At 39.3% G+C, this 24,830-nt stretch overlaps 1 protein-coding gene across 1 annotated transcript in view; it reads right to left on the bottom strand.

Moving 5' to 3' along the window:
• The window catches only part of Nbas (NBAS subunit of NRZ tethering complex), a 367,894-nt gene that overhangs the window by 199,830 nt on the left and 143,234 nt on the right, over nucleotides 1-24,830 (bottom strand). Inside the window, 3 exon segments of the mRNA XM_032907488.1 lie at nucleotides 15,505-15,591; nucleotides 16,292-16,449; nucleotides 17,596-17,709. Coding sequence (XP_032763379.1) covers nucleotides 15,505-15,591; nucleotides 16,292-16,449; nucleotides 17,596-17,709 — 359 coding nt within the window.

Here is a 24,830-nt window from a genome sequence, read left to right as displayed (position 1 = left end):
GTAGAAAGGAAGCTCTGAAACATGTCCTGCAACAAGAGTTTATTAGTAATACCCATGACTTCAGTTCTGAAAACATTTTCTAAGCCATTTAGTAACTCATCTCCAATAATAATGGCTAGAACGTTTTCTATGATCTATGACTTGACTTGACTTAATTGAAAAAACGTGATAACAACTTGGGAACACAGAGGCCAGGAGATAAGAAATGCTGTCTTCATTCAGCAGGAGAGACTACAATTAAAATAAAGAGCATCGCCACTGTCAGAGCTCCAGTAAGAAAGTTAATAGAAACACATACATCCTGTCCTGGCGCTCTGACCTCCATCACCATGGCCACTGGTCTATGGGGCTTTTCAGTACACAACATATGGCTGTTCTGGACTGATGAGGAAAAATGCGTGCTGGGTTTATTTGTTTGGTTTACGATTTCTACAAAAGTGTGTGTGTGTGCGTGTGTGTGTGTGTGTATGTGTGTGTGCGTGTGTGTGTGTGTATGTGTGTGTGTGTACAAATTACATGTACCTATGGAGGACAGAGGAGGGCACTAGACAGCGAGGAAATGGTTGTAAGGTGGTTGAGAGCTGCCTGACAGTTCTGTGAACTGAACTCTGGCTCTCTACAAGAGTAGCAAGTGCTTTTAACTACTGAGTCAACTCTCAAACACCTCATGTTAGTTTTAAATACAAAAGGAAGCAGAAAAAGAACAATGGGCATGATCTTAATTTCAATGAGATGAAGTAGAATTAGATGTAAAACACAGACATAGCCATTAACCTAGGTAATTTCATCAGGTAATTAAATGTCTTATGTGCAGGGGAAACAGACAGGACTATAAGCCAACTTTGGAGAGGATAAGGTAGAAATCTTAAATAGGAAACCTAAAGGGTCCAACTTTAGCAGTAGAAATGGTGGTTGGTTTTAATCCGTGCTCTGTGCCAAGACTTTAAAAAGTGAGTTACATATATACTCTGTGTAAACAGTAAAAGGGAACACACAAGGAGCTGTTTTATGGGGGCCTTACTGGAGGATAGCTGTATCAACAACACTGGGAGGTAGTTCAAAGCTAGTCTAGGCTCACGGTAAGTTCATAGCAAGCCTGAGCAAGACAGTAAGACACTGTCTTTAAAAAGTACTAGTACAAGTTTCAGAAAACATTCAAGATGTATGCATATAAATAATAAATACACAGTAGGTCAGCTTTAAAACTGGAATAACCCTGTGCCAAGAAACATATGCAAATTCCAGAAAACTTTCCAAATAGGCTTCCACACAATACTGCACCACCCTGAATGCATGCTAACTTGGCCCATTTTCACATTGTTGGGCACTGTCATGGTATGATTTGCATGTCGATACAGAACCCTTTATGTGTGGGTACTAGTGATTGATCTAGGGTCTTGACATGCTAGTCAAGTGCTGTACCACAATTGAGCTCTACCACAGGTTTTATTTGTTATTTTGTGACAACCTCTACATTGTCCAGGATGATCTTGAACTTGCTCTGTGGCACACACAGGCTTTGAACTTGCAAACTTCTTGCCTCTGATGGGAAATAGCTGGGATTTGAGGTCTGAACCACTAGGTCCCGCTATTTAAACTCTTTCTGTAGAAGAGCATTTACAACATCTCTGACTTCTGGGATATACAGCTAGTAGTGGAATCAATCACTGAAGCATAGAATATACATTAAGTCTGGATTCTGCACACAGAGCCAAGCACTCTCTCTACTGGCTATAGCAATCTATTCTATAGTCAGACATAGCCAGAGTCCTACTCGCTCCACTATTAACATATGATGTATCATGGTATTTTAATTTAAGCAGCTCTTGTAAGTACATATTATCTTTTTAGTCATCTCTATACTGTATACTGGGAAATATATCTTCTAGAGTGTCACTTATTCAATAGGTTGTCCATCTTCTTAATCAGGTTGAACTCATACATGTTTTGGGGTCATAGACCATACTAAATATGCAAACAATAAGATTTATAATTCCATGTGAATTATTCCACTTTCTTATAATGTCCTACGATAAAAATTTAACCAGGTGGTGATGGTGAATGTCTCTACTTCCAGCACTTGCGAGCACTTGGGAGGCAAAGGCAGGCAGATCTGTGAGGTTGAGGTCAGCCCAGTCTACAAAGTGAGTTCTAAGACAGGCAAGAGTGCAAAAGAAACCCTGCCTCAAGGAAAAAAAAAAAAGATAACAGTAATAACTTATATTAATATATTTTTGCTTTAAGTTCATATTTTATAACTGAGGAGCCTTTGCTTACTCTAAGGTCACAAAAATGCTATCCTCAGTTTATCTTTTTTTTGTACTTTTTATTGATTCTTTGTAAATTTCATATGATGCACGCAATGTCACTCATTCCTCCATTCCTTTGTACTTGCCCTGCACCCTTGCAAACTCCACAAAAAAGAAAATAAAAATAAAAATAGATAATTCAAATGAGTAGCCTTCCTCTACTCAAAGGATAAACAGGCTGAGAAAGAAATTAGGGAAAGGACACCCTTCACAATAGTCACAAATAAAGTAAAATACCTTGGTGTGACTCTAATCAACTGAGCAAGTGAAAGATCTGAATGACAAAAACTTCAAGTCTCTGCAGAAAGAAATCAAAGATCATAGAAGATGGAAAGAACCCCCATGCTCATGGGTTAACAGGATTAATATTATAAAAATGGTCATCTTGCCAAAAGCAATCTACAGATTCAATGCAATCCCCATCAAAAGTCCAACTCAATTCTTCATAGAGTTAGGAAGAGCAATTTGCAAATTCACTGGAATAAAAAAAAACAGAATAACGAAAACTATCGTCAATAATAAAAGAACTTCTGGGGGAATCACCATCCCTGACTTCAAGCTGTATTGTAGAACAATAGTGATTAAAAACTGTATGGTATTGGTACAGAGATAGGCAGGTAGATCAGTGGAATAGAATTGCAGACCCAAGGCAGTCTGGAGAGATGGCTCAGAGGTTAAGAGCACTGACTGCTCTTCCAGAGGTCCTGAGCTCAAACCCCAGCAACCACATGGTGGCTCACAACCATCTGCACTGGGATCTGATGCCCTCTTCTGGTGTGCGTGAAGATAGCTACAGTGTACTTATAAATAATAAATAAATAAATCTTTAAAAAAAGAATTGCAGACCCAGAAATGAATCTACACACCAATGGCCATTTGATCTTTTACAAAGGAGCTAAAACCATCCAATGGAAGAAAGAGCATTTTCAACAAATGGTGCTGGCTCAACAGGAGGTCAGCATTTAGAAGAACGCAAGTTGATCCATTCTTAGTGCCTATACAAAGCTCACGTCCAAGTGGATCAAGTACCAGATACACTCAAACTAATAGAAGACAAAGTGGGGAAGAGCCTCAAGCACATGGGCACAGGGGAAAAAGTCCCTAACAGAACACCAATGGCTTATGTTCTATGATCAAAAATCTACTAATGGGACCTCATAAAATTTCAAAGCTTCTGTAAGACAAACAACACTGTCAATAGGACAAAACAGAAACCAACAGATTAGGAAAAGATCTTTACCAAGCCTACATCAGATAGGGGGCTAATAACCAAAATATACAAAGAACTCAAGAAGTTAGACTCCAGAGAATCAAATAACACTATTAAAAATGGGGTACAGAGCTAAACAAAGAATTCTCAACTGAGGAATATTGAATGATCATGAAGCACCTAAGAAATGTTCAATCTACATCCTTAGTCATCAGGGAAATGCAAATCAAAACAACCCTGAGATTCCATCTCATACCAGTCAGAGGACAGATGCTGTCTCAGGTGACCGCAGGTGATGGCCAGAGATGTAGAGAAAGAGGAACACTCCTCCATTGTTGATGGGATTGCAAGCTATACAACAACTCTGGAAATCAGTCTGGCAGTTCCTCAGAAAATTGGACATAGTACTACCTGAGGACTCAGCTATACCACTCCTGGGCATACACCAACATATAACAAGGACACATGCTCCACTATGTTCATAGCAGCCTTATTTATAATAGCCAGAGGCTGGAAAGAACCCAGATGTCCTTCAACAGAGGAATTGATACAGAAAATGTGGTACATCTACACAATGGAGTATTACCCAGGTATTAAAAAAAATGACTTCATGAAATTCATAGGCAAATGAATGGAACTGGAAAATATCATCCTGAGTGAAGTAACCCAATCACAAAAGAACAGACCTGACATGCACTCATTGATAAGTGGATATTAGCCCAAAAGCTCAGAATACCCAAGATACAATTTACAGACCACATGAAGCTCAAGAAGAAGACAAAAGTGTGGATGCTTCAGTCCTCCTTTGAAGCGGGAACAAAGTACACATAGGAGGAAATTCAAAGTGTGGAGCAGAGACTGAAGGAAAGGCCATCCAGAGACTGCCACAAGTAGGGATCCATCCCACATGTAGTCACCAAACCCAGTCACTAGTGAGGATGCCAAAAGGTGCATGCTGACAAGAGCCTGATATAGCTGTCTTGTGAGAGGCTCTGGCCAGAGTGTGACAAATATAGAGGTGGACGCTCAAAACCAAACATTGGTCTGAGAACACGATCTCCAATGAAGGAGTTAGAGAAAGGACTGAGTTAACTGAGGGGGTTTGCAACCCCATAGAAAGAACAATATCAACCAACCAAACACCTCAGAGCTCCCAGGGACTAAACCACCAACCAAAGAGTACACATGGAGTGACCCATGGCCACATATGTAGCAGACAATGGGCCTTGCTGGGCATTAATGGGAGGAGAGGTTCTTGGTCCTGTGAAGGCTCAATGCCCCAGTGTAGGGGAATGTCAGGGCAGGGAGGCGGGAGAGAGTAGGTAGGTGGGGGAGCACCCCCATAGAGGCAGGGCATGGGGGGATGTGATGGGGGTTTCTGGAGGAAAACTGGAAAAGGGAATAGCATTTGAAATGCAAATAAAGAAAATATCCAATAAAAGAAAAGAAAAATAAAGAATCTCTTTGTGGAAGCTATAGTGTATGTACAGTGTGTTCATGGTATATACTTTTATGCACCCATTTTTACTTGCAAATATTCACTACCATGAGTCATTGGTCTGGTTCAAGGCCTCTAGCTTCTTCTACATAATCAATAATCGATCCTCACCAGGACTCCTCTTGGATATTGTCTTTGGCCCTGTGTCATGGAGATGCTGCAGCTTTGGATCTGCATGACTGACCCCTTCGCATGCTCCAGCAGTTCTTAGATGGGGTAGATGTTGCAGTACCATTTGGATCTGGGCTTGTGTGGTAGGTAGCTGAGTCTGTCAGCCCACCAGGTCCCTCACACCCACACCACCAGGGCAGGCTCTCCAGCGCTGCCTCAGCTAGCTCATCCAATGCCACAGCTGGAAAAGGCAGGCAAGCTCTCCCGCTCTCAAGCCCTGGGGCCAGCTCATCCTTGCCTTTGCCACCAGAGCCAACTCTACAGTGGTGCCCAGGTGAGGTGCAGAGACATGAGCTGCAGCCATGGAGGGACGGAGCCAGCTCTCTAGCTTCAAGGGTATAAGGGCATCTTTTTGTTGCCCGGGACACCACAAAGCACTGAATGGACTAGGTCTCTCATCCTCAATTCATCTTAACACATAAGATATTTTCTCTTTTAGGTTTAAGTGGCATTAGTAAGACTACTATCTCCTATGCACTCATAGCATTGTATGTTTAATTACTGCATTAAATATACTGGTATGATTTCTCATTTACTGGAGGGGAAGTTTTTCAAGAGCAAGAACCCTGTTCATTCTCTGTGTGAGAATCTCCACAATTTGCAGCTATAGATAAACATCTAGATTTACTGCACCATTTCAACATTTGAGGTATGTTTTCAAGATGGTCTAAAACAAGTGTTTCTCAACTAGAATATCACATCACATTTCAAATTCCTGTTCATCCCCAGATGCCCTTCAACAGAGGAATGGATACAGAAAATGTGGTACATCTACACAATGGAATATTACTCAGCTATCAAAAACAATGACTTTATGAAATTCATAGGCAAATGGTCAGAACTGGAAAATATCATCCTGAGTGAGTGAGGTAACCCAATCACAGAAAAACACACACGGTATGCACTCATTGATAAGTGGCTATTAGCCCAAATGCTTGAATTACCCTAGATGCCTAGAACAAATGAAACTCAAGAAGGTTGATCAAAATGTGAATGCTTCACTCCTTCTTTAAAAGGGGAACAAGAATACCCTTGGCAGGGAATAGAGGGGCAAAGATTAAAGCAGACACAGAAGGAACATCCATTCAGAGCCTGCCCCACATGTGGCCCATGCATATACAGCCATCCAATTAGACAAGATGGATGAAGCAAAGAAGTGCAGGCCGATAGGAGCCGGATGTAGATCTCTCCCGAGAGACACAGCCAGAATACAGCAAACACAGAGGCGTATGCCAGCAGCAAACCACTGATTTGAGAATAGGACCCCCATTGAAGGAATCAGAGAAAGGACTGGAAGAACTTGAAGGGGCTCGAGACCCCATATGAACAACAATGCCAAGCAACCAGAGCTTCCAGGGACTAAGCCACTACCTAAAGACTATACATGGACTGACCCTGGACTCTGAACTCATAGGTAGCAATGAATATCCTAGTAAGAGCACCAGTGGAAGGAAGCCCTGGGTCCTGCTAAGACTGAACCCCAGTGAACTAGATTGTTGGGGGGGCGGCAATGGGGAAGGATGGGGAGGGAATACCCATAAAAAGAAGGGGGGGGAGGGGATGTTTGCCTGGAAACCGGGAAAGGGAATAACACTCGAAATGTATATAAGAAATACTCAAGTTAATAAAAAAAAAAATTCCTGTTCATCTTGAGAATCTTCTTAATTAAGAGGGTGTATCAAATGATTTGAATGTCATTAACTAATGCAAGAATAGAACTAAAACTATAAACAAACTGAGAGATACTGTCCTCATATGGAGGTCCTCATAAGGAAAAAAACTGAAAGATGCCAAAATGTGAAAGGCATAAAACCAGTATTAAGTTAAATAATACAAGCATAAATTTTTATTTGTTTCTATGGATATATGGGCTAATTCAAGATATGAATTCAAGATTTATGGAATAAAAAGACTATTATCAAAGATAAATTTACAGGTTGAGAAATATATGTGGTAAAGAATTTCCTGTAAATACTTCTTCTAGGGAAAACATCAAAGAGTAAGTAAGGTTGATGAAAATGCAAAGATAATTATTAGACAAGTTGATGGCCTGAACTCAACCCTCAGCATCCACGCAGGAGAAAAGAGAGAAATGTAGTCCTCTAAGTTGCCACCACATGTTCATCATGGCACTTGGTGTGCATTCACAAAATTAATGTCATTAAAAATTTTAAAAGTCAAGTTAAACCACAGAATTAGTATTTAAGCATCATAAAGTAGGAGGGTGGAAAAATTTACCAACTAGGGTGGTCTACTACAATGTTAGTGCAACCAAAGTCATTAACGAGGAAAACTGTTTCTGTCAGTTTCACACACTGAGAAAAACAGAGAGGGATTTGTTGGGAGATAGTTTTGCACACTGTGTATCCAGGTACTGATTTCTATGTCCAGACATCTGGTTGCAGTCCTGACATTGGCAGGGTCAAGCATCTCTGGTCTCATTGTTATCCAACACCTCTGGTTGGTTAATAAAAAGCTGATCAGCCCATTAGCCAGGCAGAAGAGAATAGGGCAGGACTTCTGATTCCAGTCAAGGGGTCCCAGAAAGAGACCAAAGGGGGGAGAGGGGGCAAAGAAGGAAGATGTGGAGAAACCATGTGGTTGGACCAGGAAGATCTGCAGCCATGAGGACACATGTAGACCAAAGTCATCCAGAGAAAGACCAGGTGGCAAGTTACAGGACATGTGGCTGGGTAAGAGGCAGCCTAGTCAGCTTAGAACAGCTCAGAACGTGCTCAGCTTAGTGCTTGCAGCTTGTTAACACAAATAACAGATCTCTGTGTCATTTGTTTCAGAGCTAAAATGGGCAAATCTGAAGTTATTCAGACACAAGGGAGGCTAGAAAAAAGCCCCTAAGAATTACTTTTATGGGAGCTCAAGTTTTTACTCCTGAAATGACAATTTTCATATTCATAGTGATACACGGCTAATTAATTTAGATTGTGTAATAACAGAAATAGATTAGACCCTAAAACCAGATCAACAATTGCCAACATAAAATTTAACATTAAATCTCATAAATATTAAGCATGCTACATAGTTCAAGGGATAAAAAGCAGTAATGGCATCTTTCTAATGTTACAACAAAAAACTATTAGCATTACATATCCAGTATGGCTTACAGTAACAACTCTCTGTGGTCCAGTGCTATAATGATGCAGAGTGGCTTCCCTAGTGTCAGTTAAGAATGATGAATTTCAGAGAAAGTGGTGGACCTCAAATATACTAAATGCATAGTACATGCCAGCTACTTAAAGAATATCAACAAATCAGGCAGGGCTCAATCAGTATCTGTTCTCCAAACTATCCTTAAATAATCCAAAACATTTTTATGCACATAACACTTTCCTTCAAGTAGTAACTGGAGCACTTTTCATCCAAATTTGGAGTGTTAAGACTACAACTCTATCTCCAAACAAAACAGTACAAGAAAATCCAAGCTGCAAATGTAATATTAAAAATGTGTGTGCATGCATATTAAAGCTTCAGCAAGAAAAACCCTCATGACTGAAGAGAAATACACAGAACCTCTGGACACATGCTTGAGAGTGTGGGAGGAGAGGCTGTGTTTGGTGGAACAGTCATGGGCATACCCTGGGGCATGGAACACTCACGGCAGTGATTGCAGGGGCTAAGACATCCAGGGATGCAGAGACGCTGTGTTAGCAAACAACATGGAGGAACACATATAGTTAGTGTTTCTGTCTGGGCAGCAAGACTCATGGACATGTAGGCAGAAAGAGACGGAAAGAAAGACCTTTAATTCATTTAATGGTTGAACATACTCTTCTTGGTTACATATATTTTATATTAAGAAGGATATAGAAGATACAAGGTGTATTCATGTAACACTTATTAAAAGTTAATAAATGCTAGTTTTAACATAATTGGTCTATATCTATTTTTTTTACTATAAGAAATAAAAATGATCAGAAATCTAATGACAAAGAACAAGTGATTAGATGGCAAAAAAGAAAGCTAACCAAATAAGCTTCCCAATTAATTTCCTAAGTGGGATAAGGTATTTTATATATTTTAACTATTTATTGAGCAATAAATTTAAGAAGTAGAAACTCTTACAAAAAAGCATAAAAGTAGATTTTCAGAAACATGAGTCAGACACAGATTTCTTAGGTACACCAAAAAAGAATAATCAATGTAAGGAAATGCTATAAACATGCCTTAGGAAACAGTTAAAACATCTATTAATCAAAAGAAACCACTAAAAAAATAAAAAATGTCACACATTCACAGAAAATGCTCACAAATTACAAGTGTGAAAAGAATCTAGATAAAATACTTGTATCTAGAATCCAGAATATTAATGAAAAATTTATTTCCAGCTCAATCACAAGATAAACAATCAAGTAGGAAAACAAAATGAGCAAATTAGTGAATAGACCTTTCAATGTGACAATTAGCATATGAAAGTGTACTCATAACTATTCATTGCATAGGATAAAATTATGTTCCCAGTACATCAAACGCATAGTAAAATAGCACACATGTAAAATAAAAATCCGGTGGAGAAATAGAAACTTTAACGTATTTCTGATGGGAATGTAAAAATGTTGATGTGATTTGCATTACTAATTGGCACTCCAAAGGGTTAGGTATTAAAGTTTTGGTCTTTGTGCAGGATCCAAAGGCCCCTGAGCAGGAACTGCCCAGAATGGCTCCTCCTGGAGGACTAGATTTCATATTAGGTCGTATGTAGGTCCAAAGAAAGGAAGCAACCAACCATCCTACCTAGCTATGATACCAATCAACCACAATGATCAACATAACACATTAACCCCACGGCTACAGTATTGGCTCACATACCTCAGCAGTAACCAACAACTCTCTACTGCTTAAGTCCCACTCAAGCAGAAAAAATTCATCTCTGGTACTAGAAATCTTGTCAACTACTCAGAGCTAGTGAAGCTGTGATCTTGGAGGAGAACCTAAAACCATCACTTTACTAAACCAGCATAACCCCTAAGTACATTCTACTAAATATGTGTCGTTTTACAGGCATTTAAGTGTAGTCCTATTCTCTCATCAGGGAAATTATCTTTGCAACAGAAGAAACCATTACATAAAACTACAACCAATCAAAATGTAGAGTCTAGAGCCCAGTCTCAATGGATACATCTACAAAACACTCCATATCTAAGGTTCATGGAACATTGAAGGAGATGGAGCATAGAGAACATAAGATACAGAGAACCAAAGAGTATGCTGTGGAACTGTGTCTCTTAGTAATGACAAGTTACACACAAAAAGTCTCACCAACACGACTGCCGAAAAATGAGCTGATTAAGGACAACACCAATAGACATCCTAAACTGAACAGAAAAAAAGAAAGACCATAAGAGCCTCAACACTAAACAGATAACTACAGTAAAGTAAGGAATGCTCGAAGTGGAAGAAATACTCTTTACCAGGGAAGAGTATACAAACTGATGATCCAACAGCAAATGGTGGGGCATTAAATAATATATAAGTAAAATTATACAACTGACAAGGTTATACTTAGTAATACATATAAATATGCTTATGCATATATGCATATAACAACAATAAATTAATAAAAAGTGAATTTGAAAGTGAACATGGAGGGTATATGAGAGAAAAAAGGAGAAATGATGTAATTAGATTATAATTTCAAACAACAAAATTAATTTTTAAAAGGGTTGGTCCTGTGCTATTCTGACAATAGATACTGAGACACGACTAGACCACAGGGCTTTGCTTTCTTCAGTGAACTGATCCAATGGCATACTCATAATTTGATAACTGCTGGGTCCTGCATGGCCACAGAAGAGATGGTGTGACAGGGTTCTTACCCCTGGAGCAAAGGAAGCAGATTCTGGGCCTCTATGAGTGCTGACAGTTGCTAGGCATAAAGCTTTTTTTGTATAATAATGTATATATTTTATTTTACATTCCTCTTTCAGGAAACCTTCTTGCTGCCAAGGTTAATGGCTCCATTATAATTAGAAACAACATAAATCTAGGAGGCAAGGATGTGTCTGCTGTTCCTCGGCAAACTGATAAATGCTGTGACCTTCTGGATAGCCCTTAAGGCTGTAGGAAAGAACTCTGAAATCATGAGTTCAAGAAGGCGAGAAGGGGTGGATAGGTGGGTGGGAGAACACCCTCACAGAAGAAGGTGGAGGGGGGGTGGGATATGGGGTTTATGGATGGGAAACTGGGATAACAATTGACATGTATATAAAAAATCCAATTAAAAAAAGAGTACATAAATCAGTGTAAAAGTAGTCCTTACAGACTATCTCAATTATGCAAAATAGAAGAACGCAATATGAATTGTATGAGGGCTTCAGAGAACTAAAAGAACAGAAGCAGCTGCATTAATGAGTCAAATTGTCAGAAAGATATTAAGGAAGGAGAAAAAGATTTAGGGAGTGGTTATCTCAGGGCAAGATCCTATGCAGCTAAGCTCATTTGAGCTTACAAAGACAGGCAGATTTCTGAGTTCAAGGTCAGCCTGGGACACAGCAAATTTAGGTGCAGCTGTGGTGGGAATGGTGATCTCAGAGTGGGATCCCACACAGCTAGCTTAGTACTTATGCTTACAAAAGCAGGCAGATCTCTGAATTCACTTACTAGGTTGAAAAAAAAATACTTGCTATCTTTTTCTAACCATCAAGGGGCTAAAGCCATAAAATTTGGATTTGGGGAATAAACAAAAGAGAAGCTGTAGTTTATGACTGAATCAATATGCAAATAAAAGACTGGGCTTTGGTCTGCAAGAAATGAGCTGTCTAGAAAGCGACTGTAGCTCTTTTTGAAATTTGTCTGGAGGGTTTTTGACTCAAGTAATGGAAATATTATGTATTTTTTTCTAGCAAGTTTCCTGCCTTTGGTCGGAAAACCCAAGAGCTATGCTGAGCAGAGATCTGTCTCACGTAGAGCGATATTCAGAGATGGAGAGAGTGCTACCTAGAAAGAACTGCTTAGAGAAATAACACAGCTCTTGTAGAATTTTTTCTAGTGGAATTTCCAACTTCGCTTAAGAAACCCATAAGCTATCCAGAGAGCTTTTAATTTTTTTTTCTAGCAGGTTTTATGACTTTGGATGTAAAACCCAAGAGCTGTCTTGAGCAGAGAGCTATTTCAAGTAGAGTACAGAGCCAAGAACTATCTACAGAACTGTCTGGAGAGCTATGTCAAGCAGACTACAGAGTTGTCAGACTGCACCCCATCATTGATTTTGAGTTGTTTCTTCCATCACTCTCAATCACACATTTCTCAGTATCCCCTTCCCAAGCCAATACTGGTCCTTGGCAGATGGCACAACTGCAGTTGGTGGAAACAAACAGAGATGAGATTTACTAAGAGGAAGCAGATTACCAAGGATGTATTCTTGGTGATTGTAGCCTGTTCCAGGCCTCTTCCTTGGGCATTCCCTACCTTCTCTGTACCACATGTGAGCTATTTTCCTCCACTATATAAACCTATACTGCCTCCTACGCATTAGCCCTGAATCAACAAAACAAAGTGCCCAAAACTTGAAACTTCTGAAAACACATGTCAACATTGCTCTTCTTTTAGTTGTCTTTAATTAGAAATCTCATCACAACAATGACAGGCTAAGACAAATGTGCAGTCTCTGGAACAAGTAGACAGCATATTCAAATCAAGAACACAGCACAGAGCAGTTCTATTCCAGGGTGTCAATGTATGAGAGGGACAAACACATCCACACAAACACTTGAATACTAATGTTCACAGAAGCTTTATTCAAAATAACTAAGAAGTGGAAACAATTCAAGGACCCATCATTCAACCATGATATTGACACTAACAGCCATTATGCTTGCCTTTATTCAAGTATTTCTAAACAGTCCTTCTATAAATTGAAAATAGCAATATGCTGAGAACATGCTTGTACTCTAAACATTAAATAGTCATATAAGTTATCGGCTTGTAAAATGTTCATAAACAATTTTCCCACAGTGAAATGATTTTTTTAAATGAGAACCCTGTATACAACCCATTACTATTTCTAATCAGATTTATCTAGGGAAAATACCACCAGCTATGTGATACCAGCTAAGCAAAATGTTAATATTCTATAAAGGTATAAGAGTGTTCAATCTAAAAAACCTCATAACTAAAATCAATAAGAACTGAAAATCTATAATCTTGCAATTATTCACAGAGTATGCATCTTATTCTATTATAAACATTTTTTTCTACACAGGAACAAATGCAGCATCTTTACATGTATAGTATCTACACTATCCATGAGGATGTCATTGTATATCAATATCTTCGTCTAAATATATAATAAAAATAATTTTCATAGTGAAGTAATAGAAATATTAAATATGAAACAGGTTATATTGAAATTAGCCTTAATTTATGAGTTATAATTTAATATAGTTATTACTACTACTGTTAATGGGCAATACATGGCAGCTTATAGTTAAATACTACATTATACTCTGATAATAGTAGCTAAAATATTCTGAAATGTGCTTCATTCATCAAAGCTATATGAGGGCTTGAATTAACACTCCTGAAATCTAGATCCTATTACAAATGGCTTAAAGAGGAAAAAGAAATAAAAGAATTTAAGGAAAAACTAATGACTTTAGAAGCATGCTCTTACTTGCTAAGTGGATACAGAGGACAGCTGTAGCCGTATTCATTGCTGGCAAGAGTCTAATGAGACAGTATGTGCACGCTGGTAGCAACACAGCTTGGCTTAATCCACAGGGCCAGACCAAAACTCACTAATTCATTGTAATGGCAGAAAACAGGAAACCGAAAAGCCACAAAATGCCTTGCATGGACTGTTTCAAAGAAGGATGGAGATTCAGAACAAATCCATGGAGCTGAGCTCAGAAGAAATGTGGTCTGATTCTATACTAAAGAGAAAAACAATACCCCTCTCACACTAGACAAAACATAACAAGACCTGAGTAACCACCGCAGGCCATGCAGAGGAACTGTGCTGGAAACTGTTAGACTTTATGTCTTCATTTGCTTCCTTGTTTCTGTTAGCCATGAACTAATTATTAAGCAGCAGACGTTGCTAACTGAGCTCTAGCAAACATTAGGCATTTACTAATGCATATCATCAAAAAGGTGCAAAGATAAATAATATTGCCTTCACTCACCACCCACAATGCCACAACTGTGAAGTAGTAACAGAAGAAAAACTGTGAGAATACTCAGGGAACACAGAAGAGAGTGCTCAAGAAAAGAAAATACTTAAGAAAAGGCTCACATTTAGGGCATAAACAAGAAGGGTGTTTGAATATGTCTGGCCCAGTGAGTGGCACTATTAGGAGGTCTTGTTGGAGTAAGTGTAGCCTTGTTGAAGGAAGTGTGTCACTGTGTTTCCTCCTAGCTGCCCCTGAGACAGTCTCTCCTGCCTGAGTCAAGATGAAGATGCAGAACTCTCAGCTCCTTCTCCAGCACCGTGTCTGCCTGGATGCTGTCAAGTTAGTTTCCCGCCATGATGACAATGAACTGAACCTCTAAAATTGTAAGCCAGCCCCAATTAAACATTGTCCTTTATAAAAGTTGCCTTGGTCATGGTGTTTCTCCATAGCAATAGAAACCCTAACTAAGACAGTTAGGAAGGGTGGAGAAGAAATTACCTGGTCCCAGGCATGACAGAAACTACTCAGAGGAGCATGATGGGTGCCATAACTCACAGTTTAAAAAGCACCAACAAGAGACAACACTACAGATATCACCAGAGGAGATGTGCCTAAGCAAGTCAGACAGGAAGATGGTGGACAATTAACAGAGGCAAGCCTTATTAAGATCTTAAGTCTTCAACTAGACCAGAAAGATGACTCCTACTACACACAGGTTGAGTGACCACTGGCTCCTATTAGAGCTACTTAACCTCTGGAAAAAACACAGAACTTCTCGGGATGGCAAGCCACATAATTAATAGTCTGTGCAAGAACGAGTTATTAGGACTCCTCAGGATGATCTCTGAGAGCAAACTACAGGACAGAAGTTCTGAGAGAGCTATAGTAAACTGGTCATGTGCTTTTGTTCATCTGCATAGGGGTTTGAGCTGTTTTCTTTGTGATTTGTGAGCAAGCACTTTTGAGTCCTTTTCCATGTGAACATTGTATTTCACACAACACAAAACTGAGAAGTATTCTACACACAAACATACACACACACACACACACACACACACACACACAAAACCACACAACAAGACCTATATACACACACGAACTGCCCATTTTGGCATTGGGTGATTGGTCCCATTGGATTCCACCCACAATATCTTTCCAACTCCTTCCCTCCACACTTTCTAGCATACATACCTCTTGTAAAACTTTACCAGTTAAGGGTGAGACATTAATATTTTCTCCTTCAGGATGGATCTCAAAATTTACTCTTTGATAAAGAATCTGAAACAAAAAAGGTTATATTTTTAAATTTTCCTTTCTCTCACATTATAGGCTTGAAATTTGAGAAGTATTCAGTTCTCCCTTTGAGGAAAATGCTATTTTATAATGAACAATTTTGACCAACAAACATACATCAGAACTCCAGAAACAGTTTCACAAGGAAGTGACCAACTCAGGAGAGGGAGCTGTCTAGGAAAAGCCTGTCACAGAATGCCATGGATGCTCATAGTGTGAAATATCAGGTTCATAGTAGCCTCCTTTGGTCAGCTCTTTTTCTCATGTAGGAGGCTCTCCCTCTAACTCAGCATCTCTCCGAGGACAAGTCCTACTCATAATTTCTCAGACAGTATATGCTAACACTTGCCCTAACTAATGTGGTTTCAGATAGACCTTACATGCCTAGTTCCCATCTATTTTCTTCTTCACACTGCTGCACTGCCCTCATATAGGCAATCATTTATTTCCTAACATACTTGTAGTTTTACTCAAGCCTCTTACACCCTTTCTTCCTTACTATAATAAGCCAACAACACTTTAATATCCTCAGGTTTTCAAATTCCTCTTTGGATACAACCATGTTTCTTCTAGAACATCAGCATACTACAAAAATAAACAGAAATTGACCCCATGTCTCAGATACATACGTCCAACAAAATGACCTTCATACGTGTCAAGACGTACTGTACTTCTGATCACTGACCTCTGTTTGAAGAGAGCTGCTAGCTGCCAATAGAAGCTCAATGCTGCTGGGAGGACAATGTGTCAAAGCAAAAGCCATGAGCTCCTGACGAGTGGCCAGGTCCCGGAAACCTTCTGATTGGCCCAGCTGGCTACAAACATCCCAACTGTCTGGATATCCTGCAATTTTGACAAAGAGGGAAAAAAAGAAGAAAGGAACAGTGATTTGCAGAAAGGAAAAGAATAATGAGAATGACAGTGAGTCCTAGCCAGGTCTGTGGTAGCAAGGCAGAACTGCAGTCGTTAATGACAGTGTAAAAAAGGCTTGAGAATCCAAGCTAAAAAAGAAAGATCTGATCGATTCATTAGCCACATAATTCAGGGGTACTCCAGACAAGTGTTTTTGACAGAATCAGAATCAATAAAAATGAATTCAAATTATTAACTGAACTCATGTTGGATTCTGAATACTAGGAGTTTGACACTGCATAACAGGAACCATTTTTCCCATTAATAGTAGACAATCAGAAAAAGCAAACAAAGAAACAAAGATTCCACGCAAGGTGCTGGAGATAGAGCCTAGTAGTAACAGAGTTTACTAGAAAGCCCTAGGTCCAATCCCCAGTAACAAGTGTGTGCAGGGGTCCCGAGTGAGCTGGGCAGGAGTTAAGCACTGAAGCACACTGAATTAACTGCTCCCTAGGGAATACACAGGTTTTCCTATGCAGGGCCCATGATAAAATGGTACTGTGATTTCTTCCACTAAGGAATGCAGATGCAATTTTTTTTTTTTACCATAAACTCTGTTAATTCTTTTAAGACAGGAACTTTAAATTCAATATAGAAAATATTTAGGCCAAACTCCTGCCCAATTTTTCAACACTGTTTTTTTTTCCAATTCTAAAATATAGAAATATTGACTACCACAATTTGTAAGTATTCTGCCAAATTTTATTTTATTTTTTTTTTTTTTGGTTCTTTTTTTCGGAGCTGGGGGCCGAACCCAGGGCCTTGCGCTTCCTAGGTAAGCGCTCTACCGCTGAGCTAAATCCCCAGCCCCAATTTTATTTTTTATAATACATAAAACAGCATTAAAATGTTTCAGGTACTGTTGTTCCTAAAACCACGAACATGTTTTACACAGGGTCTCAAAGTAACCAAAATCATAGAGATAAACTATAGCACCTGAATCTGTTAAAATATTGCTATTAGTACATAAACACACAGCATAACGCTTACTACTAACAAAATATATCGTAAGCAAACTGTGCCTGGTTTGCCAGTCAGACTGGCTGACTTCAGAAGAGCTTTGCGCTGTCTACTCACCTGCGGCCATCAGCTCCTGACAATACGTACTAGCTGCTTTGTAGTCATGGACATTGAGTGCTTGTTCCACTAACAGGATCAGAACCTGCCCATGCCTTTCTTCCGGGTCTTCACCTGTACACACAGACAGATGACTCAATGATTAGAAAAGCCTCCACTGATCAACATCATTAACAAAAAGCCTCAAATCTACAAGTAAAACAGACAGACTGATTCTAAATGACTGGAGGATAAAGGTTACAATATTTTGAGTTTGTAATCTACTTATTAAGCATGGAAGTCCTAGTCTGTCTCAATCAAGTCTTCAAATGAACTGTGAACCCTGCTTAGGCACATCTCTGTCCTTGTCTTCCACATTTCAGTGTCAGCAAAGATTTCAACAATCAGTTTAGTCATAACCCCCTGCTACAGGCATATCTTACTGTCTTATCTCATCTGTTCATATCTCCTCTGGTAATGTCTGACCATTCTGGACTCTCAGAAGAGATCATAAATTAATATCAGTCCTCAAAATAACCAAAAAAGAAAAAAAAATCCAGAATAATGTGAAGCCCTACAAAGGACTTGTTTTTTCCTTGACTAAGAGAGGAAATCTGTATTTCAAGAATACAATGAGGTCTGGTGAAGGCAGTGATAACCTATGTTCCCTCACCAGGATCCACATGATGGAGGGAACAAACTCAGTCACTCATGCTGTTTCTTGACCTCTACTCTCATGCCACACGCAATAAATAAAATGTAAAACCCACACAAAGCATGTCTAAAATTGCTGAGGAAATACTAATTGGGGGGGAATAAGTGAATGAAAGTATGAAGTTAGAGTTTTGTTTTTGTTGTTTTGGTTGGGGGGGTTGTTTGGTTTGGTTGGTTTTTTTCCTTTGTTTTTGTTTTTCTTCTTTGTGAGTTTTAGTTGTTGTTGTTGTTGTTGTTGTTGCTGTTGTTGTTGTCGTCATCTTAAATTTCAACTAGTAAGGCAGATGTCGTGGCACAACCTGGAATCCTAGCACTGCAGACTGCCATAGAGGGTTTCAATTTTGAAGTTAGCCTAGGCAGTACAGTGAATTTAAAGCCATCAAGAGATACTGTCTCGAAATCACTTCTCTATGCTTGTCTTCCACATTTCAGTGTCAGTAAAGACAAAATCCCCTGCTACAGGCATATCTAATTGTCTCATCTCATCTGTTCATATCTCCTCTGGTAATGTTTGACCATTCTGGACTCTTAAGCAAGAATTCCATATCCTTTTAGGTTCACTGAATGTGAATCCTCTCTTTCAAATTTCATACCATACACAAATACACACACACACACACACACACACACACACACACACGAAGAGCATACTTGTATTTGCACTTCAACCTGTCACTGAGAAGCCATTAGTACAAGAAAACTCCAGCACTTGACTTCCTACACAAGCAAACAGAAATCCACCCCAATGGAAGCAGTAAAACGTCACAGAGCTAAAGTAAACCATTTAGTTTCACTGCCAGGGTAATTGTGACTATTGGGATACTTCAAATTCAGGAAAGGCATACAAAGTTTATATGTCCATTACTACCTCAAAAATGTGTGTGGCCCTTGTGGCATTCTGTGCCTTAATAAATACAGAATTCCTGAAAAAAAATGTCCAAAATGGAGTGTTAAAAATCACTTTCTTTCTGTTTCAACATATCAGTAAAACATGAAGATGAAATTGAAGCTGCATCATACATTTTGAAGATGCTTTAATGCACAGGGATCCTGCATACTGCAGGATGCTATGATGCAATACATGTTTCTCAGAGTTTAAGGATTTCAATTCCCAAGGGACCTGTGTGTGCATAATCTCATAGTCTGGGAGCCCTACAAGGCCAGAGAAAGGATACAAGAACACAAAGAGTCAACCTGGGCACCAGAAATCTGACTCGCCATCATTGTGAGTGTACAGGATACTCTCATGGCGCTTATTCAAGAACTTATGATCATGAGAACCACCATATTCACTATGAACTTCACCACCTTAATTACTCTTAACCTTGCGCTCAACATACACGTGTTTTGAATCATATACCTGCCTTAATTTGCTGGTATAAACTTGGAAGAATAGAGGGACAATACAAACCCATACTGTTATTCAAAAATTCAACAAGAAGACCAAATTTTCAGTGCCAAACTGGACAATACCAGGAGTAACCAAGCACTCGGTGATTATACAAATGGCATTAGAGGAACTTCGTATTGAATTCACCTTAATAAAAATGTATGACACATTTCTTGTGTTTAAAATAAATATCTAAGAGATAAACATGTGAGTACAAAGTGTTAGAACATAAAAAATTTAACTGAGATGATCACAGATGATCACTACCTACCCAACAAGCAAAACTCAGAGGACTTAGAGACAGGTTTTTTTAAATTATTTATTTTATGCATATGAGTACACTGTAGCTGTCTTCAGACACACCAGAAGAGGGCATCAGATCCCATTACAGAGGGTTGTGAGCCACCATGTGGTTGCTGGGATTTGAACTCAGGACGTCTGGAAGAGCAGTCAGTGCTCTTAACCACTGAGCCATCTCTCCAGCCCTAGAGACAGGTTTTTGCTAAAAGCACTGACTTTTCATGGGCTGTAAATGTTCAGTAAGTACCTAAAAGAGTAATAAATGTTGGCTTCCCCGCCTCCTTTTTACATCCATCTCCTTCATCTGAGGTCATTTTGTCTTTCAGTCACCTCAGGTTCTAGAAACAACAGGTCTAATGGATAGGCCGCTGGTGGGAGGAAGTTGATCTATCCCCAAGCAGCAGTGCGTGCAGTGTGGAGATAAAGCCCCTTGGATCAATCAGAACATAAGGAGCACCCAGGCCAGAGCCTGACAGGACTGAGCACATGCTTCCTGTCCGGGTAACTCTGCCTTTGTATACCCTAGGGGCTCTGGATGTTTCCCTGGGATGCAGCACTAACACCATCAGTCCTCCGGGCAGCAGCAGGGTAGCTATAGAGATTAAAGTTCCATTCCACTTCTTTTTAGCATTACTGAATTTGACCTGGGACAGGCGGCCAGAGTTGTGTCTCTGGTCTAGGACTCTACCAATCAAGGCCAGGAATAAGCACTGCCAATTAACATCCAAGTAGGATATTTCCACTTCAACCAATATTTTTTTTCTATTTTTGTCTATTTTCTTACACACCTTACAAAAGTTTTACTCTTTTATTCTGCAGGACATGAATCAATCCAGGTTTGATTCTGCCTGATTCATGATGCTATCTGCTGAAATCAAGTTATTAAAATCTTAATGTATCTCCATTTAGCTTTTAAGAAGTTCATTAACCTTCCTACAACAAAAAACCTCAGTACAGTTACCCCAAACCTAAAGCAACACTTTGGCGTACTCTCCATCAACATTTTGGTAAAAATTAAAACCTTTTTAAAATTAGTATCTCAAAAAAAAAATCTCAGTAATGCAGACATAGGTGTATCAAGAATGGCAAGGAAATTTTTTCTATTATCTTAATAAAAACTTTCTATTATTTTAAAAATCTTATGCTCAGTTCAACTGCAAACACTATAACTGTAATCATAAGCAGGAAGTTAGTATGGTCCAAGCCAGAGTCATTATGAAAACCTCAATTATATACTCCACTGAATAAAAAAAAGTGTTAAGCTACTTACAAGTGTCAAAAGCATTGTTATGATATAGTTTCACCCCACCCCACCCCTAAAAGAGCCAGCTAAATTACATGACATTTTTATCTGTTTTCCTGAAAGGTAGTAGCATAAAAGAAAGTATAGATGAACAAAAAGCAATATAATGTTTGACTTTAAATACATTATGAATTAACAGAAACTTAGTTTGGCACTGGATAATATCATGTATTTTTAGCACACTATAAATTAACATAAACTTATTTTGGTACTGAATAATATCATGTATTTTAACACACTATAAATTAATATTTTAACTTATACTAAATAATTTCATGCTCTATTACATTTAGAAAAGAAAACACAATCTTCCCTCTACTTTTAATAATTCTTCTTTGGGACGAATCCCTGTAAAAAACACTTTAACTAAAAGAAAATAAGTGTGAATTTAACAATTTGCATGGGAGAGCCCTAACATGTGAACAAAGCAGCATCTGGGAAACACCCAGTCCACTGACACAGAGACCCTGCCACACTTTCACCTTGAAGCCCAGCCCCAGAAGAACTTTGCTGAGCTGGAATGTAATCCGTTTTGCTTTTCTGAAACCTACGTCATGACTAATGACGCCTACATACATGAGTCAATGCACATAGGACATTTAATATAAAACCCATTTCCTACCTGTCTTAGTTTTATTGCTATGAACAGACACCATGACCAATGTAAGTTTTATAAAGGACAACATTTAATTGGGGCTGGCTTGCAGGTTCAGAGGTTCAGTCCATTATCATCAAGGAGGGAGCATGGCAGCATCCAGGCAGCCATGGTACAGGAGGAGCTGAGTTCTATATTTTCTCCCAAAGGAAGCCAGGAACAGACTGAGCATCCTCAGGCAGCTAGGAGGAGGGTCTCCAAGCTCACCCCCACAGTGACACACTTCCTCCAACAAGGCCACACTTTCTAATAGTGCCACTCCCTGGGCCAAGCATATGCAAACCATCACACTGCCCAATACTCCTGAAATATTTGCATTTATGCACAATATACACAAAAGCAAAAGAGTCCGTGTATTTTTTTTTCTTGTGTCTTGGCTAGGCTCCAAACACTAATCTGATTCTTGAAGATAATGTGCAAGCCCCTATAAGCTAAGTGAACAGGCTAACCCTGAATAATCTTGAGATGCTAATGGAGTCCCAGAGAAGGACACACACATGGGAGTGGTGGGGGGTGAAGGGCTGAAAAGTTCCTGTGCACGGGAGTCTTAGGCTACATGTGTGGAAGAACAAGCTCCTAACAGCCTCAGCCTGCCATGCTAATTTCAGACTCAACTAACACACCTCATGGCAGCAGAAGCTGGCCCAGTACAGGGAGCTGCTGTCTCTCAGGTTATACTTGCTTTGACTTTCATAGAAGCATGAGTAATAAAGAAAACAAGGGATCTTGCCTAGTCCCTCTCTTCTTTATACCTTTTTTAAAAGCAGACAAGAGATTTACTATGTATGTAAAACTGGACCTCAACTCACAATCCTCCAGTCTGAGGCTCCCTGATGTTCCAATGCCTTTACATATTCTATGCCTTTATGCATTGATTTCCCTTCGCTAATATAAAATCAACAAACCCCATATTGGGTGGCTTCTTTGTGAACAGCTAAACCTGTGAAAGTGTTATGAATGGGTCAGAATACACAGAAGCCACTGAGTGTCATCACACAACATCAAAAAGAGAAGAAACACAAGACTAAAGAAGGAAGGAGAGGTAGCAAGTAAAGTACCCGGTTAAAACCCAGCTAAGAGAGATTCTCCTCACTACCTCTAAGGCACATAGTAAAAAGAATCAGGGACAAATATTAAAGATTAAAATTGAAATAATTGTTGTTAAAAAGTTTTATGTGAAGAAGGGTCAAATAGCAATCATGGAGTTCAGAGAATTTAGTTGAAAGTAAACCCTGAACAGGTAATTCAAAACTCCAGAGTCAAGAGCAGGCCTTCAAGGACTGATGCTTAGAAAATATGATGAAGCAAGTCAATTCTTCAGAAGAATAGACGAGAATGTGGGGCTAATGGGAAGCTATGGAAGAAAAGAATTCATAGCTGGGTGTGACTCCTTCAGCATTTGGTAGGCTGAGGAAGGAGGATCTGAATGAGAGCATAGCATGGGGTGTATAACAAGACCGTCCATTCAGACGGTTTGTCTAAAGAACTTTAGTGGTACTGCAACAGGCAGATGTGAGGACTCAAGCACAATGTAACATGTCTGAATTGGTCTTTGTTACTTAGGATACCTGTCTCCTACACAGTTTTTTGGGTTGTTTTTTTTTTTAATTTTTTATTAGATATATTTCTTTACTTACATTCCAAATGTTATTTATTCCCCTTCCCGGTTTCCTGTCCATAAGCCCCCATTCCCTCTCCCTTCCACCATACGGGTATTCCCCCTATACATCCCGCTTACTGCCCCCCATGTTCCCCTGCACTGGGGGTCCAACCTTGGCAGGACCAAGGGCTTTCCCTTCCACTGGTGCCCCAACAAGGCCATTTTCTGCTACATATGTAGTATTTTTAAGGAGTTTCAAGTTACCTATAGGGAAAATCTAAAACTGTCCAGTAAAATATTCCGGAAATGAGCAATTTGTGAGTTTTGACTGCATGCAGGTTTCAACAGCATGATGGACATTAACATTGCCTTGTAAGACTGTAGTCACCACATGAGCCATAACTTTACCACACCACTTTTCCATCACGCCTCAAATGCAAAGGCTATGGCAATGGGGCTAAGTACTTGACTAAGATGGAGCTGTCATTAAATTAGATACCTGCTAGCTACTCTATGTAAATGCTCATGGCCACAGTATAAAGATGTTGAACAAATTATATATATATATACATATTCCATATGTCTCAATGATACCGCTCCAAGTTGTAATATCAAATAGATACTCCATGAAAGTTTGGAAAGGGTGTAACTAAGTTGAGGCGAACTTTTAGAACAAAAAAAGTTGCTCCAATAATGAAGGGAATTCATGTACCGTCATCCCTACATTCTGTTACTATGTCCTCAGGAAGGATGTTCTCCTAGGAAAACCGAATGAAGGTTGCCAGGTCCACTCAGTTACACATCAAAACAAAACAAGCCACTAATATTAATAGGGGCACCTGTAAAAGCTGAGTCCTCAATGAATTCCACCATTCATGTTCGAAGAGCTTTTCTGGGCATGTGCCCAGTTCAGGCTGTTCTTACTATTAGACTGTGGATAACAAAAGGAAATAGCTTTCCTGTCTCCTAGATGTAATGATAACTGGACAAAGCTTACAAATGTATAGCATGCATGTGCATGTGCCTGTGCACGCGCGCGCGCATGCGCGCGCACACAAACACACACACACACACACACACACACACACACACACACACATAAGCAGGATATCAGGATCAAACCATTTTTTTGAGTCAACACTTAAGTGTCTTCCAAGTAGCCCAAAGGCAATGTGGTTTGCAATGATGTGTGGCACAAAGGATTTTGCAAATCTGTAACATTGATATATACTTTTTTCTTTTTAAGTTGAAAAGTGACACTCATTTCCTAGAAGTAGAGGTATTGACAGTTCTA

The sequence above is a fragment of the Rattus rattus genome, chromosome 7 (assembly GCF_011064425.1).
Source record: "Rattus rattus isolate New Zealand chromosome 7, Rrattus_CSIRO_v1, whole genome shotgun sequence".
Classification (NCBI taxonomy): Eukaryota; Metazoa; Chordata; class Mammalia; order Rodentia; family Muridae; genus Rattus; species Rattus rattus.
Note: the sequence above shows the minus strand (reverse complement) of the source record. Positions and strands in the feature narration are given on the sequence as shown.